Source organism: Cataglyphis hispanica, chromosome 7 (assembly GCF_021464435.1).
Source record: "Cataglyphis hispanica isolate Lineage 1 chromosome 7, ULB_Chis1_1.0, whole genome shotgun sequence".
Taxonomy (NCBI): Eukaryota; Metazoa; Arthropoda; class Insecta; order Hymenoptera; family Formicidae; genus Cataglyphis; species Cataglyphis hispanica.
In genome coordinates, this window is record NC_065960.1 from 8006887 (window position 1) to 8027281 (window position 20395).

Genomic DNA, 20395 nt, shown 5'->3' on the forward strand with positions numbered 1-20395 from the left:
TACCTATTATTTAGTTAATTTAGCTTATTATTATTTCGTTATATTAAATTATTACAGGAGAGTTTAAAAGTATAAAAAACTCGGAGCTCGCGATAAGAGAGATATGCGTTTTTTGTTTTATCCATGGAGAGAATTTAATAGCGAGATTATTTTCATATCGTAAACATTTGAGATTTAATAGGATATATTGCAAATAATATGTCCTATTTGTTTTTATTAAAAATTTGTTTAAAAGTTAAGAATCTTGAAATTCTATATATTTAAGCCACTATTAAGAGACTTAGTAGTCTCTTAATGTAGCCATTCAAATGAAATTAAATTTTTTTGTTAATTATATAAGGAATTTAAAAATCTTTATTTTAGATGTTTATTTAATTAAACAAATAATTATAAATTATACCATAATTTTTTAGATTTCTAATAAAAAATTATTTATTAAAAGAATTATGTTTTAACTACAATTAAATTCTCTCTAAAAAAGGATTTTATGTCTTTCTCCAAATTCTTGCAACAAATATATTATTATTCTTTGCTTATTTACATTTTTTTTTAGAATATCTTGTATATAAATTAGATATAAAAAGTTCTAAGATTGAATAAATTAAAAAAAATAAATAAATAATCGCGTGTAATACAAGCAATTTTTAATACTCACCTGTTAAAAATTGTCTAAATATAAAGCATGAATCTGGCAATAAAGTTTGCAAACTTGAAAAATGGGAGAAAAACGCTGAAATTTATTTATAGCATCTTAAAAGAACTACTTTATAGGGAATTGCATTCCAGTTTAGCAATAGGTATGTGTATATTGCACATATATCACGAATTTTATTGTCAGACTACATACATATGAAAAATTAAATGACAGAGATTCAAAAAATAAGAAATAATCTGATCTTTTTACAATCTAATAGTGAAATATTAAATTTCCATGATAATTAACATCAAAATTACGCAAATTGTATTGTACAATTTTTTTGCATTATTTCAAATTAAAATAAATGCAATAATATTTATCACAAAATTACATTATGTTGGAACATAATTGTGAATTTATTATTATTTTGCTTTATTGAAAGGCACTGAGCTTTTTTAGTTTTGCAATATATTATTACAATACATATATATTTAGTTTATAAAATCTATGACTTTCAATTTCTAATAAATAGGCACCATATTTAGATATATTTCTTATTTATCCCTTTTACTTAAAAATTTGCGAGTGTATGAAGTAAATTTTTCCCCCTTTCCCATCTTCTAAAAAAATTGGAACAGCACAATGATTTGAAGAAGTAAAATCTCTGAAGAAATATCAAATGTTTATAATGAAACAATTTGCTTATTAAATTAAATTTTCTCGTATTTCATGTTATGTACATATTTATATTTAGTAAATTTTAAGTAAATTTTTGTTTATTAAATTATATATTTTAACACAAATCTACTAATTTTATTATTGAATGCTCTTATTTTTTTGATGTGAAAATGCAAATTTTGTTTTTATTAAATTTCTTTTTGTCTTTTTACAATCTGCAGAGTAATTTACAATAAAGTTTACACATTTTTTTTATATAAACGATATTATTGAGCAATATCAGTCAAAAGTTACCTATTTGATTTTTTCATGATGGCTTATTTTTATATACCTTTGGTAGGAACACATGCTTATTCAAATATTCTATCAATTTATAGTAAATTAAGTGAAAAAAGCATGTATTAAAATATCAAGCTAAAAAAAGGCTTACAATAAAATTACAAGACGATCTTAATGTATGGTATGGAATGTTATAAAATTGGTGCAAATCTTATATAGCGGTCTTATCTTGGGCTAATTTCGTGTTTCAGTCTGAATTAAGTAGCTTGCCTGCTTCCTGATCGAGCAGCCAAAAAAGAGTGCCATCAGTTGGATTTACTCTCGTGGCTGGCAAATCCTCTTTGTCTTTCAAGACCCTCTGGGAACAATAAAAAAAAATAATTTAATATAGTCAAAATTAAAATTCCATATGTGTTTGACTTTCAATTCGAATTTATATGGCAATTCTGTAATTTTGATCAAATGGAACATGTCCTTCCTTCGACTATCTAAGAATCAAGCAACAAATATGGATAGTAAGAAAACAGCACAAGAAAAATCAAATCAGGAGACAAGTTTATTTTACGCAGAACCTGATGGCTATATAGATGGAAGTGGTAATAGAGAAGTCTTAAAAATAATTTTATAATCAATTTATTAAATAAATATAGATTAAAGAGAAAGTAGGATGATAAGAAGACACTATAGTGCTATTTTCAAATCCAAGAAATTCATAAATTAAATGAAGAAGAAGCTGGTTAGAAATAAGATATCCAGAAGTGAGATCCCACAGTATAGATAGAAAGAAAATTTATGTATTAATTACTTCCAAGTTCCTTAATAATTATCACTTCCTATCTCTTGCTCTCTTATTATTCATATTTGCTACATTGACTATGTTAAAATATTAGAATAATATTAGAATGATGAATATGTATGTTATCTTGTATCTTTTACTGTCTTTCTCATTCTAAAGGTAGGCCCAAATATACATTCAAAAGTTGGCCGCAAATTATAAAATACATATGTATCTTCTATTTCTAAAATAGAAATCTTTATTTTAAATATATTTTATTATATATTTCTATCAATTCTTATTTATTATTATTATTAATTGTCATTTACTCTCGTGCCATCACACATTAAATTACTAAAAATATTTCTTGTTTTCGCGTTTTCAAAATGTACAAAATTGTAAAGGTAAATTCAAAATTAATTGAATAATTAATTAATCACAAAATTTAATAATTACCTTGACGATCTCGGTCTTGCTGGCACCGGTAGCAATAAATATGCACATGCGAGCATTATTAATGACCGGCATGGTAAGACTGATTCTACTAGGTGGTGGTTTTGGTGCGTTCAATTCCCATGTAACCCACATGTTCTCATTGTCGAGAGCCCGATGACCCGGAAAGAGCGAGCATGTATGCCCGTCTTGCCCCAGGCCCAATAGCAAACAATCGAATCTCGGTAATCTGTCCGGCGGGAAGAAGTAGGCCATTTTTTTAATGTAATCCCTCGCCGCATTCTCGACTAGAAATACATATAAATAAATAAATGAAAAATAAACAATAATAATATATAGAGGATAAATGCATGTGTATGATAATATATAAAATAAGCAAAAAATAAAATATATCATGTAATAGATGTAAATAAAAATATAATTGAAAAAATTGAATAAATATAAAATTGAAAAAATGATAGAAGGTTAAAATAATTGCAAGTATGTAAGAAATATTAAGTAAAATAATAATTATGAAATATTTTTATACAGGGTGTTTTCTAATAAGTAAGAAGTATTGCAATAGTGAATTCAGGACACAAAAATAAGAAAAAGAGTTCATATAAACATGCCCGATATGACCTTGTTTCCGAATTACAATGTTTTATTTTCCAATAGAATTAAGATAGCATACTTGGATAGTAGTTTGATATCTGTTATGTATTATCTACAAGATTGAAAGAAATTTAAGTCTTGTAAATCTATAAATATAAACATGTGTTACTTGTGAGTGGTACATATTTTTAAATAAAAATTATGGCTTGGCACACAATGAAATAGCAGACATGCATTTCATGTATGGATTAGCTGGTATTCAAGTTAATCTTATTTTTATGTCCTGAATCTATTTCAATACTTCCCACTTATTAGGGAACACTCTGTATAAGATAAAAATATATATTATCTATTATAAAGGACGCTCGAAAAGTAAGAATCAAACATCGCTAGTGCATATAATCTTATTATAATCAATTCTTCAAAAAATAACATATACATTTGTGTTATACATTTCTTCATTTAATTCATAAATATCACTGATTTAGCAATGGATAAATAAGAATAATAAATTGACAACGGTTTCTGTATCAAAGTAAGAAGTTTTTACATATGTAGACTGATCTCGTCACAGGCATAGTCTGACACAGGTTGGTCTTTAAAGCTTGATACTTATTTTCCGAAACTTTATTAATTCAATAGAAATATAGAATAAATCATTGGTCACATACCAGTTAATTCTGGATCAATTGTTATGAATTGCTCCTCAGTGACAGGCAATTTCCCAATAAGACAACTTTTATACAGGCCAAAATTAGAATCAGAGTTCTCTAGAGGTACCACTCGTTCATCGCAGAAAAAGAAGCGCCATTTGCTCCAGTCAGTCGCGATGTTAGGCAAAGACTTGGCCAGTAATTCCACTATTGAACCACCTATAATAAAACAAAATTGGTCATTAATTAAAGATGATTAATCAATTTATTAATTTCTTTTTTACTAAAATTTTTTTTCTAAAATGATGACAAAGCTAATGTCTCAATTATATGCTAATTTTATATTGGGAATAGAAAGTGTAGCACTTAATTAAACAAAAAAAAAAAAAATGAGAAGAGCAAGATTAAAATCGCGATATAAATTTAAAGCACAATTCCTCATGTCATAGGTATGCAAAAATCTATTTTATGAAAGTGTTTCGTTGATTATTTATTTGTAAATTTAATTAAATATATAATTCTACATTCAAAAAATTCATTTTCGTGAAGCGTGATAATACAAAAATTTAACCTTGATAAAATTAAAAAAAACCTGAGAATTATTTTTTTTGCGTAAAATACTTGCAAAAACGGAAATCTGATTCTTATAAAAATTATGTAATATATATATATATATATATATATATGTATATACTTTTAGAATTATAGAACGCGGCAATTGAATACACAGGAAATATTGTAGAGCTAAATAGGTGTGCGATGATAAGAAAAATAGAAGATAAGATTTTAACAATTGTAAGGAATCACTTATCACCTGATACTCCAAATCGAAAGATTCGATCATCACGCGAGGTTGCGTCATCGGCGGCGCGAGCCACAAGATTAGAGATCCGCGAGAGTAACTGCTCCTCGTCGTTGGCTACCACTATCTCTGTCATTGCGTACGTTCCTCTGCGGATGAGCTGTGCGAGGTTATTCCGTACATCCACTTTCGAACGTGACTATCAAAATGCGAGTGCGCCGGCGGTTCGCATACACGACAGCCTACGTCCTACGTGCCTACGTGCCTATGTTGACGTTGACTCACGTTGATTACGTTCTGCCGTTCTGTCTTACAATTGACACTTGTTTCTTCTACACTTTGCGCACTTTCCCTACATCCTCTTGCATCCTCTTCGGAGGCCAAAACGCGAGACAAGACACCGATCAGATCAAAGGAATTCGAGCCTTTGCGAAGATTAGAGATGCGTTCAAAAATCTTATCCGTGTAAAGTAGCGTTTAATTGACCAATCAAAATAAAAGAGACAAAGATTTCTTTGTTCTGATTGGTCAATTAATGCTGTTCTATCCTATGAATCGAATTTTTGAACGCATTTTAGTTTGAGGAAACTACGCTAATGGCGCGCGCATTCGATGAGTTAAAAAGAGAAATAGATATATCAAAATATATGTATAAACTAACCTATTATTTATGTGCATAATTTAGCGTGTGAAAAATTAAATAAACTTTCGATGCTCAAGGTATAATGATAACAATCGTGATTTGAGCAAATGTTATTTTATGAATCTTCACGTTTTAATTTTTGTCATAAAAATTCCATTAATTGGGTCCAATTTTGTATGATGATTCAACTTTCACTATTATCTTACAGATTAGATTAGGTTATAATACTTGACTTTCTCTAATTTACACAATTCATATCATAATTTTATTTTTATTTAAGATCTAAGTTATAAATCGATCAAAGAAAATCATATATAATCCATTTGATTAATTTAATATCGATTTTTTTTAGTCATATGTTGATGAGAAAATTATAATTAACTTTCTATCCAAAAATTTTATGATTTTTTGACGATACTCATTGCCTTCTATTTAAGGACAAAAATTAATTGACACATAAAAATGTTATAAAATTTACCATCAATGTTGATGTGAGATGTATAAAATGAATAAATATTAATAAAAATCATAATTATATTAATGTATTGTTATTAAAACATTATGAATTTTTTACAGGAGAGCCAAAGATTCTAGTGATTGATTAAATGGATCATGGCTGTCTTTAAACCAAGACGAATCTATTTATTACAAACAGTTGGACTATTTAGATAACGCAGAGCTTTGTCAAATTAGACAAAACATAGAAATAATGTCCTTCAGAATACGTTTAGCTCGCAGTAGACCAATGAGATTTTTGGGTAGTGTCGCCATGAAGTGTTGGGCTTTTAGTGGAGTTTATATTCTTATCTGCTTCTTTTTATATTGGTTATATGGTGGAATTTTAGCTTTCTTCTTGCTGTGCTTTGCCACAACTGGTTTGTACCTTTGTTGTCACAGGAAGTTATATTTACAAAGTCCTTTATTATTAATATTTTCTTATTTAGAAGTATTTTTCAACTAAAAATTATATTAAGGCTCTTTATTTTTATATTTATAACATTTTTATATTATTACAGGAATACTCTACCACAGGGAAGATCAACTTCTTTATCATCCAGAACTGCCATCTCATTCCAGAGTTTATGTACCAGCTCCTTCAATATTTAATTTACCATATCAAAGTGTATATACCAGAGCTGGAGATGGTACAATGCTACACATGTTTTTTGTTTCCCAACCAGAAGAGAGAATGAGAAAAGCACCTACGTTATTATTTCTTCATGGCAATGCTGGCAACATGGGTCATCGGTATGCAGTATTTATTGTTTTATTTTAATTTTGTTCTAATCTATTTTTGTTATATAAACTCACCTTTTTAAAACATTATTAAAAATATTTTAATTAAACACAAATTATACATTATTACAATAATAATGATTAAAGCATTTTTATAAATTTTGTTAATTATATTATTGTCAGAAATGCTTTATTTTGATTATATTTATATAATCTCTATTATGTAAAAAATAATGAAATTATGTATATTATTAGTAAGAAAATATTATTTATAAGAAAGAAGATATATTATTAGTAAGAAAAATGTATATTGTAAATTAATATTTTTCTAGGTTGCAAAACATAGTGGGACTCTATCATAATATCCAATGTAATATTCTAATGTTAGAATACCGAGGATATGGCCTGTCACAGGGATCCCCGTCGGAAGAGGGTCTTTATATGGATGCCCAAGCAGGAATAGACTATCTGTTCAGCAGAACGGATATTAATACTAATGAAATTATAGTATTTGGTAGATCACTAGGTAAGAAAACAGATTTTATTTCATTATTACAAATAATATATTCATATTTTAATTATAATTTTTTAATTGATAGGCGGAGCGGTAGCAATTGATTTAGCCACAAAGGAAGAAAATTTGCAGAGGATTTGGTGCCTTATACTCGAAAACACCTTCACTAGTATTCCAGATATGGCCACCTTATTCGTCGGATCCAAATTTCTACAATATCTGCCACTTTTTGTATACAAGAACAAGGTGAAAAGATAGAAAATTTCCAATATTTTAGAATATTATTTTGTACGCGATTATTTCGATTTTCTGCAAATTACGCTCTTTAAAAAAAAAAATATAGCATGTTGTCTATTAAAAAGTAGCATAAGTTCGTTCTCGATATTTGTAACTTATAAATATAATGTTATATTATATTGTTATTCTTTAATTTACTAGCTGTTATCATAATTAAATGTAATAACAACTTATTACATTTTTTCCACGTAGAATTTTTAAAATAATAAATATGATATTTATGACACACGCATATACATTTCTTGTACAATATATTCTCATATTCTCTCTTATATCTTCAAATTTTTTATTACAGTATTTATCTATTATGAAAATTCGCGCAGTCACAGTGCCCACTCTGTTCATTTCCGGTTTGGCAGACACATTGGTACCACCTCGCATGATGCAGGACCTTTACAAGAATTGTCGAAGCACGTGCAAACGTATACTTCCAGTCGTGGGTGGCACGCATAACGAAACTTGGTGTCAGCCGAATTACTATCAAAACATTTGCACTTTTCTGACGGAACTCAGGGAAAATCCCCCTCCAAGAGTGACGTCTAGTCATTGGCAAATCGATGATATCTAATGATGATATTGATTAAGTGCGCCTATTATTACAATTTTAGACATAAGTCATTTTCACGTGTTATAAATGTGGGAGAATCAACTTTATCGAATTGAAATTTCATAAAGTTCTTCTTCTCGTATATTATAGCCGCAAAGAAATCGATCTTATGACTCAAAGAAAAATAATTATCCTTGCGTCCAAATCAAATTATAATTAAATTAGACTAAATAATTTAACTCTTTGTAAATACAAATCAATTTGAATAATCAATTTAATTTAATTATGATCATTTATATCAATAGTGATTAAAGAAATATTAATTAATATTAGTTAAATATTAATTATTATTAATATTATAAAGAAATATTAATGCATATAAAAGAAGATTCAGGTAATTATAAACTTTGAAGAAATTTTTTTACAAGGATGTATGAATCAAAAATAAAATTTAAATATCATTGAAAATACAATTTAAAGGTATGTTAAACAAGAAGTTATCTATTGTTAAACTTATTTATTAAATAGACTTTTATAACTTTACCAAAGCATGTGTAATCATAAACTTCTTAATATGTTTTTCTATATATTAACTATTATTATGTATTATTGCAGACTGTGTGATTCCTGTTACAATAAATGCTATAATAAAAAAATAAGAAAGGATTAGAGATTATGATAGTTAATTTATGCAAGAGTAAGCTGCACTAAATTATGTGGAAGTAATAATATCTTTTATATGTTTTCCCACAATGACAGTCTTCATGTTTTTATAAGAAGATAAAGATTCAATAAAGAAATTCAAAAAGATTCAACTGATGATTTAAATATTATTTTTAATAAAGGATCCAAAAGAGATGATCTTTTGAGACTTTATTTGAAAAAAATTGTGTATACACTGTGCATCACAGAAATAATGTGCATTTTTTCTTATTTTTGACCCTATCATCAGCAGATTTTTTCAATTGATTACTGAATTACCGAGTTGTCACAAGTTGTACGATTTATTCTATCTGCAAATCTATTATTGAGTCGATACTTTATCTTTATTATTTACTAAAATTTACGATTAATTCGTCTTTTTTTGGCGATCATTCTTTGAGTCAGCAAAATGCCGATTATCGTTAGAATTGCAAGCAGGGCGATCGCCGTGGCCAGAGCAGCAATCATTCCGGGACTACTTTTAAATGTTACGATCTGTTTGCCAGAGATACTTGCAATATTAACAGTCATTCTTTCTGCGAAATGCGAAAAATCATCACAGAAGACTTTTTCCTTCCAATTATACCAATGAATCATTCTTTTATTAGTTAATGGATGAGGACCAGCACATCTATAATTTATAAATTTAAAAATAAATGGATTATTTTATTTGTTTACTATAAGGTAATTTAATATAATATATCAAAATACAAAATAAGTTGACATTTATCTATTCATAATTTGTGAAATAAATTCTAATAATACATACAATTACATTAACTAATATTATTGTACTTACCTTAAATCTTCTAACAGACTAGGCTTCATCAAGTAAAGTTTTGGAACTAATACATTTAGCATCCATTGCAATGAACAGTTGCAAATAAATGGATTGCCTTGCAGATTAATGAGATAATTCATATTCGAAACATTTACGTCAAATAACTCTGATGGCAAATGAGCAAAGCAATTATTGTTCAAATCTAACTGAGATAAGTAAAAAAATTACATGTGAAAATATATTTTTTATCTAACAAGTTATAAAATATACTTACAGAACAAATGTTCATATGTTGAAAAACATTTTTCTCTATTGTGCTTAACTTCTTATTATTTGAAATAGTTATGTTAATACAATCATTTTCCTTCTCCTGCAGCATCAGAAATGCTTCTTTATCAATCTCTTCAATCGTTTTCACAAACTTTACTTCAAGTCTTTTCAATCTCAATTCAGATCGGATTTTTATATCTGTTAGATGATTTCCATTAACTTTTAAAATTCTTAGATTTGGAAAATTCTTAATAGAAATTGTTTCTGGAATCATTGTTAAATTGTTAAAGGATAAATCCAGCGTTTCCAAATCTTTCAGAAAAACATTAGGAAATTCTGACAAAGAATTTCCATTAATATTTAAATCTTTTAATCCTTCCAATAATGTTAAATTTTTAGATATATCAGATATGCGATTGTTTTGAATGTTCAAAATACGAATTGATGATTTTTGTAATAATAAGTAATTGATAAAATTGTTTTCTGCATAAAGTTCCAGCAGTGACAATGGAAGATTTTGGAGATTTAAATTGAGAAGATGATTGTTATTGATGTAGAGTATCTTCAAATGCTGCAGATGGGACAGTGACTTAGTTGGGAGAATAATCAGTTTATTGAAAGAAAGATCCAAATATTTCAACTGCGGTAACCCATCAAGAAAATTCTATAAGTAGAAAAATGAAACAAATAAGAGATTAGTACATAATACTGATATATTATAAAATAATTATGTTATATAACTAGTTTTATTTATGTAATGTATTTATTATTATAATTATCTTCGACAAATTTAAATAATTTTTATTGTCATAATTAAATAAAATTGATATGTTACCAGATTAGTAAGATTGTTGTGAGACACATCGAGAACTTTCAACTTAATTGTTGTGTTTTCTGAGCTTCTCTCTAGGCTATTGATTTGATTATGACTTAAATTAAATTTGGAAACGGAAGAGTCTATGTTTAGGATGGAAATATCGAAGTCCTTTAATAAATTATGAGAATAATTTAAGTCTTCGAGATCGTTTAAATTCTTGAAGATATCTGAATGTATATCATCCAACTGATTCTGAGACAGATCTAATGTTTTTAAATTTTTCAAATTCTTCAGTTCGTTTATAGGTAAAAGTACTATGTTGTTTTTTGAAAGAATAAGTTTGTTTAATGGTTGATGCTGGTCAAGAGTGAGAAGATCAAAATTAAGAACTTCATTGACTCCTAGGTATTTGTCATGGCAGTCAATAATTTTTGCTTCTGTATCTATAAGAACAGATTATATATGTAACATAACAATAATTATAATTAATAATAGCATAATAACAAAAAATGTATATAGGTCATTAATTATTAATTTTATTCATTTATGATTTCATTTATTTATGATAATTCTTCTTATAGACTATTATTTTTTCTTTGAAAGACATAATATCAATATTTATGGTTGGTAATAATAATATAATATAATATAATATATATATATATATATATATATATATATATATATATATTTGTTAATTCTACTATATATCAGCTTTATTTATTAGTTAATAATTTTTATTGTTTTTCCTTTTAGATTTCTCTTTTTTTTGGACTTACTTAAGGCAGAACATGTACAGGTTTTGCACATGTCACACAAACATTTGTTGCACATAATTAAAAGCAATAACATAATGATATTACAGTAATTAAACATCATGATTTGTAATTTTATTATTCGCGATTTAATTTCACATTCAGACTAAGTATCAATGCTTGCTCATTCAGTTATAGCAAAAGGTACAACTACTATAATTGATCCTGATAATATATCTGATAAGTACGTTTACCAGATAATGTATTAGTCATCTTGTTGCGAGAAATAAAGTGTGATGAATTTAATTGATTAGTTACAATTTATAATTTGTATTAACTATACAATACTTGTGGAATATTCTGCAACAGATCAAATTATACAATTTCGATATATTATACATATTAAAGGTATTTTCTAAAATATTAAACTGCAACATTTTTTATATCAAAAATTTTTTATTATTGAATAATATTTGAAAATTAATTATTAATTTTAAACAAGATTTATAGAATAATGATTAATAAATCACTACTTTCTAAATAATAAATTAGCAAGTGCTTAATGATAATCAAACATAAATTTAAAAAATTTTTCAATATGAATTATACAAAAATATTAATATTGAATATCATTTGTTATTACTATTGTGTATAATATTTATTGTTGAATTCAATTTTATGATCTATATCTTAATAAATAATTTATAACAATATTGATAAGATAAACAAACATTTATGAATTAATTGAATTTTCAAAATTAAGACAAATTTAAGACTTCTTAAAAAAATATGTCAATGTAGATTGCTTTTTCTTCACTTTCTCCATCTTTGCTTCCACTTTCTTCACTTCCTTCTTCCTTTCTTCCTCTTTTTTCTCCTCTTCATCCTCGGAACAGCTTACATAAACGTGTTCTTTCTTTGTCACAAAATATTCCCCTTCCTTATAAGTCTTATTGATTAACTTTAGCACCTTTCTTTTGCCATTTTCACATTTTACTTTTGATGGAGGGACTTTTTGGTCTTGCAATAATTTCAGGCTCCGGGAATTCAGGAACTGGTTCTTCCATCTCTATGTCACTCTGTATTTCCGAATCACTGGAGTCACTCTGGACAACGATTCTTTTTCGTTTCTTGGAAGTTTCTTCTGTTTCTTTGCTTCTATTACGCTTTTTTCCACGTAAATTCTCCTTTTTCTTAGCTTTTCTTTTTTCCATAACTTCTTCCTTAACTTCTTCCTTCTTAGCATTATCATTTTTCTTTTCTGTTAATATAATTTCTGTAGGTTTTGAAGGGGATACAAGTTTTCCGAAAAAGTTATCCAAGCTTCCTGACTTTACAGATGTATTCTTCGGAGACACTTTTTTATTGATAGAATTGACAGAGCCTTTATTTTTCTCCATAGAACCTTTATCTTTAGAAGAATTTTTATCATTTTCCACAGAAGAATGTTTTTTTTTTTCTGTTAATTCTTTAGCTTCTTTCCTTAAAGCTTCATTTTTTTCCATTGAATTTTCCTCCTTCAATTTTTTTTCCTGCAAAAAGTTTTTATCTTCCTTTGTTGAGCATTTATCCTGTTCTTGAAAGGATTTTAATTTTTCCGAATTCTTTGGCTTTCCAGTCATACCAAACAAATTATTAAATCCACTTTTCTTTGCTGTTATGGAATTCTTTTCTATTTTTGATGGACTTACAGAATCTGCAGGCTTTGAATTTGTCCTATTTTCCAATGTAATTTTCTTTGCAGCTGTACCCCAACGTAACAGCTGCATTTCCTCATCACTTCTCTCTTTACAAGCATCACATTTTATTGCACTGTAATTTACATTTCCAGGACCAGAAGTGGCGAGTAATTCCAAATCCGCAAGGGGTTTGTGGACACTATAGAGATGCTCCGAAATGATTTTATTGAATTTTTCTTTAGCCTTTAATACAGTAGATTCTTTTACTATCTCTACACGCATTTCATTATCTTTTAGAAAACCTATTAATAAATATGTGCATTCAATATTATTGTTTTTATATTTTTGGTAAAATTCCCATAAGATCTGTTTTGCTATATTCACATGAACGTGTAACTCATTACTTAACCATTTATAAGTAACCTAAAAATATTAATTATGCGTTAATTATATTTATACAAAATATATATACAAAATTTTTTTGTTCAGCATTATGAACAAATTCGCAATATAATTACCAGTTTATCATTATCAAAAACATGCCCAGCCAAAATCTCTAAATATTCGTTCAATGTTTCTCTAATCATTTTTTAACAATATATTTGTTATAAATGTCAGTTATTTGACAATGTATATGATTCACTTGAGTGTAAATATTTGCTCCTTTCGCCAATCTAACCTAATTTTGCTTAATATGACGTTGATTAAAATAAATACGTTCTGTTAAAAATTTTATCTGATATTTTGTGACACTTGCCGATTAATTTATGCCGCTTCTTTTACAAGATGTTTTTTATTAATTACTTTCTCATTTTTATTACTCTTTCTTGCGTTCTCTACTCCGCGTTCCGCGGTTTCTATGTGATCATTAGAGTGAGAGAGCAAATAAAAGACAAAAAGCACAACATTTTCACTCTGTACGCATGTAATAATTACAAGGATTGAGAGGAAAAGGCTAGATTGAAGGAAATATTTAACTTTAGTGGCCTTAGAATAAAGAATAAAAAAAATCAAAATGACACTAAAATTTCAATTAATTAAAAATTTGAATAACAAAAATTTAAACTATAAACATTGGCATATCAGGAAAATTAGATAAAAATATAGCATGAATTAAAATTTTAAGCATTGTGTATATAATTATCAAAAAGAATTGTGTATTATAATTTATCTGCACCATGTGAGCAAAATGATGCTCTATAACTTTAAATAAATAATCATTATTTCTTACAATTGCATATTATTTGTGTAAAATCATTACTCTGTATTTAACTACATGTATACAATCAACTTGCAATCAACTTTTATTTATAAGAAATTTCAGAAAACATATTATAATTTGCTTGTTAAGTGTGTGAAGAAGAAAAATTATAGCTGCAGAGATATCATATATTCTAACAAAGATTTTCTTTTTCTTGATTTCTCTTTTCCAATTTCTCCTTTCTTGCAATATTCTTTTTAATCTGCTCCAACATTGATGCATCCTACAAGATAATAATCATAAGTACAATAAATCTTTTATAGAAAAGAAAGTAATAAGAAATATAATTTTAAGAATAGAGATATTATATATTATAAATAAATATATTCTATTACTTTCTCTTTTTATTTTTTATTAAAAAATATATTTATATATTTATAAAAAATATAGTAATATTATCGATAATTTCCAGAATATATACAATAAATATATACAATATTTATTAATTTATTATAAATATAATTATATATACACACATATAGATTTATATACAATTCTTCATTATATTTATATATTAAAAAATTATAAAATACTGTGTTCTCATTTACCGTAACTTCTATGAGTAATGAGCAATCGTTTGTGTGTATGTATTGAGCATTGTAAATGCCATTATCGTTGTTGCCTCTCAACATCTCATTATGAAAATCACCACCATCATTAACTGATTCTGCCAACTGAATAAGTACATTCCAGATTCTGCTCACTCCTTTAATAAGGTTTATATTTTCCTGATAAAAATCATAATCATGCGTGTTACTAACCAGGATATTAACTGAAAGAAAAAAAAATACAGTATTTTTAATATGTAATTTTTCATATACAATTTTTCATTTCACTATTGCTATTCACTATTTGTCTTACATACATATAGTATTTGTGCATAGTATGTACACTATATATATATATATATATTATATTCGGGACTTCGGGTCTATAATCGGGACTATATATATATATATATATATATATATATATATATATATATATATATATATATATATAATTATATATATATACTATATATATATATATAAAATATTGATTTCTGTAATAAATTTAAAAAAAAATTTGAATTATTTAATTAGCATATTTGTTTCGCCAATTATCAAGACTCACCTTCGGGATTTGACTTCTTACTCACATTCGCCATACAGCTTCTGATCACATCTATCACATTTACAAGCTTGCACACCTTTTCCTCCAACACAATGTCTCTTAAATGCTCGAACTGTTCAACAAATAAAAATAAATTAAATAAAAATAAATTATTTAACATATATAATAATACATTTAGGAGGAGAAAACGAGGGAAAGAGGGAGAGAGAAAGAGAAAAAAATCATGTATATATCGAAAAAATTGATAATATAATATAAAAATTATTTATGTAACTATAAACAATTTACACACCACACACACACACACACACACACACACACACACACGCACACGCACACGCACGCACGCACACGCACACGCACGCACGCACACACACACATATATACATATACATATACATATACATACCTCATACGGCATCGGATAAGACGTCTCCAATAACGAGGAAACTGACTGAAATCCCGGCAAATTTTTCTTAACAAGTCTTATATATAGATCGTCCGATAAATAAGGCGTAATGGGTGCGAGAAGACGCAACGATACTTCCAAGCATTTTGCGAGAGTATCGAAATGTCCAGCTGCATTGCCGCTTTTAAATCCGAATTTTGTGCCTTCCTGTGTTTAAAGAAACTATATGTATACAGTATAAAACTTTATATATATTATATGATTTTGAGGAATTATTAAATTAAAATTAATTAAAATACAAAATACATTATCATTATTATTATGATCAATATTTTTAACATTCTTATATATTTTATAAAATATTGTATTATATTGTACCACATAAAGATCGCAGAACTCGTAGTGCAGAAATTGACGAATTGCGGCAATCGCTTTATGAAAATTTCGCTCGGCAAACGCACTGTTCACTGTCTCCACCATCCATGACAATCGGCTCAGGATCCATTGATCAAGACTACTTAGATATTTTTCTCCTTTGTCTCCATGTTGTTGATTTTCTTTGTTTTCTTCATTATTCTTTGCCATCAGTAAAATATATTTACTCGCCTGCCAGATTTTGTTACAAAAATATTTGCTTGTGCGACAATCATCTATGTCGAAACTGATGGTACGATCTATAGTAAAAGTTTCTTTTATAATTCTTCTTCTTAAAATTTTTAAATTCTTCTTAAATTTTTTTAATGTTTTCAACTTTTAAACAATTTTCAGATTCTTCATATTCATGTTCTTAATATTCTAATTTACTTACTCTTAATATTACGTGCACACAACGATAGCCTCAAAGCATCTGCACCACAGTCTGGTATTCCTGCAGAGTATGATTTCGCGTTGACACGCAGTGTTCGTTGCAATTCGTCAGCGCTGAGAATGCCCGCTGCGTGATTTTGTCTTGCTTGTGCATTCAATTCCTATGTTACAATTGCATTTTAATTGTATTTTTGTAATATAATTTTAATATATATGAGTGTTGTAAATTTGAAGAATACTCACTTCAAAGCTACAGCCATTTATAATATTTTCTGGTAAAATGACATTGCCAAAACTCTTGGACATTTTCTTGCCATTAGCGTCGCACAGGACACCATGAAGCAGAACCTCCTGTACATATATATAATTGCATATATATGTAATCATCAAGCACAATTCAAGCGCACTAAAGAAACTATATCTTTACATAACTTTAACAGAATATATATATATATACACACACATAAAGTGCAAATAATATTATTTATTAATTTATTTTATATATAATTGTATACCCTAAATGGTAAATTTTGTGTCATTTCTAGACTTAGCATCACCATTCTTGCCACCCAGAAAAGAAAGATGTCATGACCAGTTTCCATCAGTGTTAATGGATAGTATTTTGCCATGTCCTTCGTCTAAGACATAGTAAATGTAAAATATAAAAATAATAAAAATAAATAACAAAAGGATAATAATAATAATAAAGTATATTAAAATAAAATTATAGTAATAACAAAAAAACTAACATGTTTCGGCCAACCGAGTGTGACAAATGGTATAATTGCCGAAGAAAACCATGTGTCAAGAACATCAGGATCTTGACATATGGTCACTGTATCCCCATATTTTTCCAGTGCTCGTGAATATGCCTCTTCTTCGGATCGCGCGATTATCCACGAAGTGTTGCTAATATTATTAGTGGAGAAGACATCATTGTCACTACCATTATTATTATTATTATTATCACCATGATTTACAGAATACGCCGGAATGCGATGACCCCACCACAATTGTCTCGACACACACCAATCCCTGAAAAAATAAGAAACGAATTCTTTCTTTCTAAAAATGTATCAAATTTATTTAATTATATTTGCATGTTTAGTCATTTATATATTCATCTATTTATTCTACTTGTTTATTTATTCTCGCATTTTATTTATTCACTTCTTTATATATTTCATTGCATATTTATTTCTTTATTCAACAAATTATTTATTTATAGATATATTTATTTATTTACTTTCATTCTTTTATCAATTTGTTTAATAATTAAATAATCATATGTAGTAATTTTACCTGGCGTTTTCAAGCCAGTCATACCACAATTGTTCGTGGTCACTGTCGCTCCAATCGATCCTTAATTCACCATTCGTTACGGCCTCGCGCGCTTGTCTAGCCATTGTTGTACATCGCACAAACCACTGCTCCTTAGGCAGATACTCAATCACATCATGCGAACGTGAACATCGTGGCAATATCATTCGGTGATTATCTTCCACGCTCTTCACGATACCTCGCGCCGATAACTCATTGATGAGTCTCTCCCGTGTGACAAACCTTGACAGTCCCTAAAATTATTGATAACAATAAACAAGAAAACAAGTCGATAATAGGATAAATAAAAAATATGGCAATATATTTAATATTCTATAAAAATATATTGAATAAAAATATTGAATATAGATATAATATATGAGAATAAAGAATGTAAAGATATTAAATATATTAAAAAAAAATATATCTCTCGAAAAAAAAGAAAACGTTGAAGTATACATTTTTGCCAAGAATTCATACCTTGTATTCTTTGCATACTTCCGTCATATTACCAGCCTCGTCAATAACGCTAATAATTGGAAGGTCGTGTCTTTTGGCAATGCTATAATCCAAACGATCGTGTGCCGGTGTGATTTTTATCGCACCTGTGAGAGAGAAATATAATTAATCCAACAATTATAATAAAAGAAATAAATTTTATTTAAAACTTATTAATCTACTTTCTCTTTCTCTGTTTATACATTTTTCTACATATTTATAAATTTATTTTCTATAAATCTCTTTTTACCAGTGCCAAAATCTCTCTTGACTGAGAAATCAGCGATGACAGGTATGAACATTTTTTTTATAGGGTGTAAAACTTGTCGTCCAATGTATCTCGAATATCTCTCGTCGTCTGGATGTACAGCGATAGCCACATCTCCAAAAATTGTCTCCAGTCTAGTCGTTGCAACTATTAGTTCTTCCTCTGTAAAAACCAAATGCATTAAAAAATTGAGATATCAAAATTAGTTTTAATTAATATTTATTTGTACACTCACTCAAATCTTTGATCGGATATGCCAACTTGATTAATTGGCCGACGGTAATTTTATTATCGTGACCAGGTAACCAGAGTCGCGTCTTGCCGTCTATTACAAAATCCTCGACTTCGATCTCTGAGATTGTACTGCGTAGCGCCGGAGACCAATTAACGAGATCCCTACCTCTGTACAATAGGTTTCTTTCGTTTAGCTGTACAAACGTTTCTATCACTGCTGCGCTATGGTTCTACAAGATTACACATAAATATAAAAAATTTAACGTCAATGAAAATAAATAAATATATATATATATATTTTTATATATGATAGAAAATATACATTACTTTATCAATGGTAAAATATTCTCTGTTCCAATCAAGTGTGGCACCAAGGGCTTTCAGCTGCTGATTGATAATCGTGGCCTTCTCCGTCTTCCATTGCCAGACTAATCGCTCGAACTCGGCGCGATTCATATCGTTCCGCGTAATATTTCGCGTGCGCTGTAACATACGTTCCACTACTGCTTGCGTCGCGATTCCTGCGTGATCCAGACCTGGTATCCATAACACTGGCTGCCCTTTCATTCTGTGCCTGTATGTATGTGTGCACAGTAGAGAAAAATCTATAATATAATGGTAAATTTACCTATAGTAAATAAATATATCAATATAAAAATGATATAATAATAATAAAATTATTAATATAATTACTGTCAACTCTATATATTATAGTAAGTTGTTTATAGTAATCAGAAAAAAGTTTAAATGTAATATGTGATTGTATTATAATGTAATATAGCTCTTATTGCTATTAATATTACTAACCATCTCGCAAGGACATCCTGGATTGTAACAGTGAGTGCATGACCTAGATGCAACACTCCTGTTATATTGGGCGGTGGTAAGACCATACTAAAGGGTTTTTTATTCTCTTTTTCCTTATGTTTGTCTTTTGTTGTTCTTGCTGTGCTGGAAGCAGCAAAATAATTGTTGTGCTGCCAGATATCGTACCAGCCTTGCTCCACATCTTTTGGTTTAAACGTTGCGGGAAAATCTGCACTTGCAAATTTAAAATTGTTAATTTAAAACAAGGTATTATTCCTCTTTTATTCCCTCATTAGTTTCTAATTAATATTTTTTCAGTTGATTTTAATCAAAATTTTATTCTTCTTGCCAATATAACAGATATATTCTTGCACTAATAACAGATCTATAATATATATATATAAGATATAATAAAAAAGATGTACCTGTTAATCTTTTATTATTGCATAATTCTGCAGTTGCAGTTGAAGTGCAATAACGTAATCTCCGACAGAGAAAATCCATTCGTAGAAAAGAATAATCGCTCAACGTACGTTGCATCATTGATAATATAATTTTACTCA

At 27.9% G+C, this 20395-nt stretch overlaps 5 protein-coding genes across 7 annotated transcripts; 1 reads left to right on the forward strand and 4 right to left on the reverse strand.

The window, feature by feature from the left end:
- Positions 1-714: 714 nt before the first annotated feature.
- Positions 715-5290, reverse strand: LOC126851070 (6-phosphogluconolactonase). Its single transcript, XM_050594656.1, has 4 exons — positions 4884-5290; positions 4088-4288; positions 2826-3109; positions 715-1952 (listed from the first exon to the last, which is right to left on the reverse strand). The coding sequence occupies exons 1-4, from the start codon at positions 5005-5007 to the stop codon at positions 1842-1844; spliced, it is 720 nt and encodes a 239-aa protein (XP_050450613.1). The 5' UTR covers positions 5008-5290; the 3' UTR covers positions 715-1841.
- A 180-nt stretch (positions 5291-5470) lies between these two features.
- LOC126851058 (protein ABHD13) lies at positions 5471-8918 on the forward strand. 2 transcript variants are annotated; one of them, XM_050594636.1, is made up of 6 exons: positions 5471-5591; positions 6091-6389; positions 6531-6762; positions 7083-7276; positions 7350-7510; positions 7857-8918. In XM_050594636.1, exons 2-6 carry the CDS (start codon positions 6224-6226, stop codon positions 8127-8129), a joined length of 1026 nt encoding a protein of 341 aa, XP_050450593.1. In that variant the 5' UTR covers positions 5471-5591; positions 6091-6223; the 3' UTR covers positions 8130-8918. The 2 variants fall into 2 exon arrangements, with proteins under 2 accessions (XP_050450593.1, XP_050450594.1); XM_050594637.1 differs by lacking the exon at positions 5471-5591 and adding an exon at positions 5597-5732.
- A 48-nt stretch (positions 8919-8966) lies between these two features.
- Positions 8967-11881, reverse strand: LOC126851040 (leucine-rich repeat and death domain-containing protein 1-like). The gene is made up of 5 exons (XM_050594600.1): positions 11458-11881; positions 10697-11121; positions 9866-10525; positions 9610-9797; positions 8967-9441 (listed from the first exon to the last, which is right to left on the reverse strand). The coding sequence occupies exons 1-5, from the start codon at positions 11555-11557 to the stop codon at positions 9165-9167; spliced, it is 1650 nt and encodes a 549-aa protein (XP_050450557.1). The 5' UTR covers positions 11558-11881; the 3' UTR covers positions 8967-9164.
- Positions 11882-12053: 172 nt separating this feature from the next.
- LOC126851049 (DNA polymerase delta subunit 3-like) lies at positions 12054-14032 on the reverse strand. The gene is given in 3 exon segments (XM_050594612.1): positions 12054-12440; positions 12442-13535; positions 13631-14032. Coding segments are annotated over 3 exon segments (1401 nt in total). The 5' UTR covers positions 13700-14032; the 3' UTR covers positions 12054-12202.
- Positions 14033-14352: 320 nt separating this feature from the next.
- Positions 14353-20392, reverse strand: LOC126851020 (valine--tRNA ligase, mitochondrial-like). 2 transcript variants are annotated; one of them, XM_050594555.1, is made up of 16 exons: positions 20258-20392; positions 19833-20061; positions 19353-19599; positions 19027-19255; positions 18774-18953; positions 18506-18630; positions 18008-18279; positions 17455-17740; positions 17221-17343; positions 16949-17056; positions 16707-16866; positions 16277-16572; positions 15899-16105; positions 15490-15601; positions 14922-15145; positions 14353-14596 (listed from the first exon to the last, which is right to left on the reverse strand). In XM_050594555.1, the coding sequence occupies exons 1-16, from the start codon at positions 20373-20375 to the stop codon at positions 14507-14509; spliced, it is 3006 nt and encodes a 1001-aa protein (XP_050450512.1). In that variant the 5' UTR covers positions 20376-20392; the 3' UTR covers positions 14353-14506. The 2 variants fall into 2 exon arrangements, with proteins under 2 accessions (XP_050450512.1, XP_050450514.1); XM_050594557.1 differs by lacking the exon at positions 20258-20392 and having other exon boundaries at positions 19353-19630; positions 19833-19965.
- Between the last annotated feature and the right edge of the window lie 3 nt (positions 20393-20395).